The following is a 5299-nucleotide window of genomic DNA, read 5'->3' as shown; positions in this document are numbered from 1 at the left end:
CTCATATCATATCACAACATAACACATAAGATAACATAAACATAAACATATATATTCTAGCCTATTTTCCTTACCAAAGTTACCGGGATTATGGACTGAGTTGGGACTTTTGGAACACTCCTAAAACCATAAGAAAGAGTGAGTCTAAAGAAAGGAGATGAAATGAAAGAGATGGAAAGACTAAACCATAAAAACATACTTACCAACTTATATGCTTAAGTTGCTCCGGCTCTCTCTCTTCCATGGCGAGGAGGCGAAAACCAGGGCTGAAGCTTGCAAATTCTACGGTCTCTGTGGAGCTCCCTTCATCTAATGGTGAGAATACTGACCAAACTTGTCCAGAACAATTTGTGATTGAAGAACCTGAGGCCTTCGGGTTTACGGAGGAACAGGATGAGGAAGTTCGGTTCGTAGAAGACGAGCAGAACCACGAATCTGAGATGGTTCATGAACCATCGAACTGGGCTACTGAAGTTGAAGATCAATCCTACCAGGACTCTGCAAAGGCAACTTGGGCTAAGTTTCGAGAGTCGATCCCCTCGTATGGTGGAACGAAATTACATTATTCAGAGCCTCTTCAGAAGGATGGCCAGATTATTGCGAAATTGGATTTGGAGGAGATTGAAGTAGAAGCTTCTTCCTGGAAATCTGCGATTATATGTGTGGTAATTGGGGCTAATCCCCCTCTGGCAGTATTTGAGGGATTTGTGAAAAGGATTTGGGGTAAACTAGGCATTGTGAGTATTGCTTGAATGAATGCTGGGTTTACTATGGTGAAATTCAGAGATGAAGCAACAAGAGATCTTGTGTTGGAGTCAGGAGTGGTGCACTTTGATAGGAAACCAGTGGTTCTTCGACCTTGGACCGCTGATGTTGAGTCTCTGAAATCCATCAAATCAGTCCCTATCTGGATTAGGCGACCTGATCTTGGGTTGCAATACTGGGGAGTAAATTGTTTGAGTGCCCTAGTTAGCACAATTGGAAAACCCATTATGATTGACAAGATTACTCAGAATCGTTCTATGATTAAGTTTGCTAGAATCTTAGTTGAGATGGAGATTGCCGATACACTGCCGAAATTCATAAGTTATTTCAATGAGAATGGGCAAATCGCTGAACAAATGATTGAGTATGAATGGCTCCCAACTAAGTGCTCAAATTGCAAGAAAGTGGGTCACTCTGTGTCGTCTTGCAAGTTTGTTTCTCAGCCCGTTTGGCGGAAGAAAGAGGGGAAGCAGGTGGAAGGAAATAGTGAAGGTGTGAATAAGGACCAGGTTGAGGTTGAGATGGCAGCTGGCCAACTAGAGGATGCATCTGAAACTGTTCAGGTTGTTTCGACTGGAACTGGGGTTCCTTCCAGCTCATCTCAGCCAGTTGAAGCCCATGTTTCTTCTACTTCAGTGGGTGGTAACTGGATTTCCCCGAAAACAACTAGAATTAAGAAACAAGGTGTTCAAGTCCAGGTTAAACAAACCAGAAACAAATTTAGTGTTCTTCGAGAGGGTCAGAAACCAGAAAATTTGGGTCCAACTCAGTCTAATTCTTATGGATTACACCAATATTCTGAGTTGGAATGTTAGAGGGATGAATAGAGTGAATAAACAGAAGCTTATTCTGGATGTGTGTAGGTTGAATAAAGTTGGGCTTGGTGCTTTTCTTGAATCAAAAATAAGGGGAGTTAAATTGAAGGAGGTTATGAACACTATGTTTTATGGGTGGGAGTACTACAGTAGTATTATTGTGGAAGGTAGAATTCTGGTTATTTGGAATGCTAATGTGGTGCAGCTACAAGTTTTACAGGAAAGTGAGCAACTTTTACACTGTCAAGTTCGGATTCATAATCAAAAGGATTTCTGTATTACTTTTGTTTATGGTTCGAATAATATGGAAATGAGGAGATCCTTATGGATGGATTTGGAGCACTTATCGAAGGCTAGTCATGCTTGGTTGGTTCTTGGTGATTTCAATGCTACTTTTGGTCCGAATGATAGATTGAGGGGTCGTCCGATCACTGTCAAAGAAATGGAAGATGCTAGTCATTGGCTTGATCTTGGATTGGTGGAAGAAATGAAAACTATGGGGCCGTTTTATACCTGGTCCAATAACCAAGAAGGTGGGGATCGTATTTTTTCCAAATTGGATAGGGTTTTCGCTAATGAGGCTTGGATGGATGAGCATCCCTTAGCTTCGGCATGGGTTCGGTGGGAGGTGGGGTCTGACCATTCCATGTTAGTGATTAAGCAGCTGCCTGAAATTAAGGTTGGGGTGCGACCCTTTCGCTTTTATAACATGTGGATTGTGCATCCTCAATTTAGAGAAGTGGTCCTTAAAAACTGGAATCAGCCTCTTAATTTCCTTGGAAGGGGTTTAGACCATATTAACTGGAAGTTACTTTGGCTTAAGCATACGTTGAAGAGCTTTAACTGGAAGGTTATGGGGGACGTGGTGAGTAATTACGAGAGAAGTAAGCTTGCTTATCAATAAGCTCATTCTATCTGCCTAGCTGACCCTTCCAACAGAGAGGTTAGTAATAATGATAGAAAAGTTTATCTGGAGTTTAAGAGACATGAGAAATTATATGCTAGCTATATTTCCCAAAAGAGTAAAATTGATTGGTTAAGGTTTGGGGATTCCAATTCTTCTTTTTTTCATTCCAGTCTGAAGAAAAGAAAATTAGCTAATAGAGTGGTTTCCTATGTTTCGTCTGATGGGAAGATAGTTGATGATTATGATAAGGTTTCGGCTCATTTTTTGAATCACTTCCGTAATTTTTTGGGTTCAGCCAGTGTAGCTTCAGGCAACATTGATTTTCATGCAATTGGGCAGGGGTCTGTTCTGAGTTGTGAGGACCAGCTGGGTTTGATTAAACCTTTTACTGTCAAGGAGGTGAAATTAGCAATGTTTAGCATCCATTCTTTGAAAAGTCCTGGTCCGGATGGGTTTGGGGTTGGTTTTTTTAAAGCTTTATGGAAGGATATTGGGAAGGATATTACTAGGGCTGTTTTGGATTTCTTTGATTCCACTAGTATACCTCTCTCTCTGAATAGCACTTTGCTTACTCTTATTCCTAAAGTTGATCACCCTACTAATGCTTCTGAGTTTAGACCTATTGCTTGCTGCAACACCTTATATAAATGCATTTCCAAAATGCTTTGCAATAGACTTAACCTTGTTCTTCCTGTTTTGATTAACCAAAATCAAGGGGCGTTCATTAAAAATAGGTTCCTTGCCCATAACGTCCTTATTCTCCAAGATTTGTTAAAAGGTTATAATAGAAGAAACATTTCTCCTCGTTGCATTATGAAGATAGATATAAGCAAGGCTTATGATTCTATAGATTGGAATTTTGTGGAGAATCTTCTTAACGCTTTGTGCTTCCCCAAGAGATTTATTAAATGGATTATGGTTTGCCTAAGAGGTTCTTCTTATGCTTTGGTGTTGAATGGTAGCATTCAAGGGAGGTTTCAAGGTGCTAGAGGGCTTAAACAAGGAGACCCAATTTCTCCCCTTCTGTTTGTAATAGTGATGGATTATTTAACTAGATTGCTGTTAAAGACTTCTAGGGAGAGAGAATTCAAGTTTCACCCCTTATGTAAGTCTTTAAACTTGGTTAGTCTTTGCTTCGCTGATGATCTCTTACTATTTTGCAAAGCTAACAAGTCTTCGGTCAGGCTAATTCAGCAGGCGTTTTCAGATTTTACAACCACTTCTGGTTTGTCTATCAATAAATCAAAGTCCAGAATTCATCTCGGGGGTCTGGTTGCAGGGGAGAAGGAAAATTTGCTGCAAGATTGTTGTCTCCAAGAAGGGCAGTTTCCCTTGAGGTATTTGGGTATTCCATTGAGACCTACTAAATGGAGGGCTTGTGATTGTGTTATTTTGGTTGATAAGATGAGAGCTCGGTTGAAAGGGTGGTCTAGTCACCACTTATCTTATGCAGGCCGGGTTCAGTTGATAAACTCAGTCTTGTTGGGCATTCGGTCTCATTGGATGAATATCTTTATTCTTCCTCAAAAAGTGGTGAAAGCCATTGATAGCTTGTGTTTGAAATTTCTGTGGGGAGAAAAAGATAACAGAAGTAAAATGCATAGAATTTCTTGGGAGCATGTGTGCAGACCGAAGTGTTATGGAGGGTTGGGGTTCAAAGATAGTGCTTCTTGGAACAAGGTTATGATGGCAAAGTACATTTGGGCTATTACTTCTAAGCAAGATTTGTTATGAGTGAAATGGGTCAATGGTATCTACCTAAAGGGTGTTTCAATTTGGGATTATCGCCTGAAGCAGGACCCTAGCTGGTACTGGAGGAGGATCATCAAGCTTAGTCACATTTGGTCTGAAGCTGTGTTAAAAACAGCAACCAGAAAGGGTAGAATCCATATGAGCACTTTGTACTCTGTAGCTTTTCCTGGAGATATGGTGTATTATGGTAAGTCTGTCTGGTGTAAGCTTTCTGCCCCTAAACACCAGTTTATTCTTTGGATGGCAGTGAACCAGAAGCTGAATACAAGAGATTGGCTTCATGCTTGTCATATTCAACTTCCATCTACTTGCTGCCCTGTTTGTGGTCAGGGGGAGGAGTCCCACTTTCATTTATTCTTTGAGTGTATTTTTTCTAGAAAAGTGCTTCTTGCTGTCCAGACTTGGCTGAGAGAATTTTCTTGGCCTTCTCAGTTCAGGGAGTGGACCAAGTGGCTGGCTGTGCCTCGGGATGGCTGGTTCGCTTGGGTGATTCATGCAACTTGTGCAGCCGCGGTGTACCATATTTGGTTGAACAGAAATCAGTGTTGGCTTAATCAATCCTGTTTGCCAGTGTTCCAATTAGATCACATGATTAGATATTCTATAAAAGCTAGAATTCTTAACTTAGCTGGTAGTAAAGTTACTTATAGAGAAAATCAAATGCTGAGGTTTGCTTGTAATCTGTGATTTTCTGTTGGGGGTTTTTGTGAGAGGAGATGTCTGTTATTTGTAGTCTGCGTTTCTGTGTTAGTTTGATGCTGGTTTGTAGTTATTTGGTCTGGTTTGGGCTGTTGTAGGTTCCATTTCCTCGCAGCTTTGGTTGTATTAGTTTCGGTGATCAATATAATCTTTTCTTTGATCAAAAAAAAAAAAACTTATATGCTTAAGAGCTTGGATTCCCTAACCAAAATAAGAATAAGGTTAGGGGACTGAGTAGAAGATTTTGAGAAAGGAAATAACATAAAATACAGAAAGGAACTAGAGTTTTGGGTTTACCTCAAAGATTACAAGATCACTCTAACCTTCACCGAAATACTATAGAACTCACTTCCCAAAGTGT

The 5299-nt window shown here is 40.4% G+C and overlaps 1 protein-coding gene across 1 annotated transcript; it reads left to right on the top strand.

Annotated features, from left to right (window-relative positions):
* Positions 1-1584: 1584 nt before the first annotated feature.
* On the top strand, positions 1585-4793 carry LOC133832573 (uncharacterized). The gene is made up of 4 exons (XM_062262898.1): positions 1585-2464; positions 2783-4167; positions 4252-4557; positions 4617-4793. The coding sequence occupies exons 1-4, from the start codon at positions 1585-1587 to the stop codon at positions 4791-4793; spliced, it is 2748 nt and encodes a 915-aa protein (XP_062118882.1).
* The last annotated feature ends 506 nt before the right edge of the window (positions 4794-5299 follow it).

The sequence above is a fragment of the Humulus lupulus genome, chromosome 1, assembly GCF_963169125.1.
Source record: "Humulus lupulus chromosome 1, drHumLupu1.1, whole genome shotgun sequence".
NCBI classification, from domain to species: domain Eukaryota; kingdom Viridiplantae; phylum Streptophyta; class Magnoliopsida; order Rosales; family Cannabaceae; genus Humulus; species Humulus lupulus.
Note: the sequence above shows the minus strand (reverse complement) of the source record. Positions and strands in the feature narration are given on the sequence as shown.

Bases quoted from the DNA above. Each gene is read 5' to 3' on its own strand.
- LOC133832573 (XM_062262898.1), top strand. From the start codon at position 1,585: ATGAATAGAGTGAATAAACAGAAGCTTATTCTGGATGTGTGTAGGTTG. The intron at 2,465-2,782 runs GTAAGCTTGCTT...TTTTGGGTTCAG, and splicing joins GGTGAGTAATTACGAGAGAA to CCAGTGTAGCTTCAGGCAAC. The intron at 4,558-4,616 runs GTTTGTGGTCAG...TATTTTTTCTAG, and splicing joins TTCCATCTACTTGCTGCCCT to AAAAGTGCTTCTTGCTGTCC.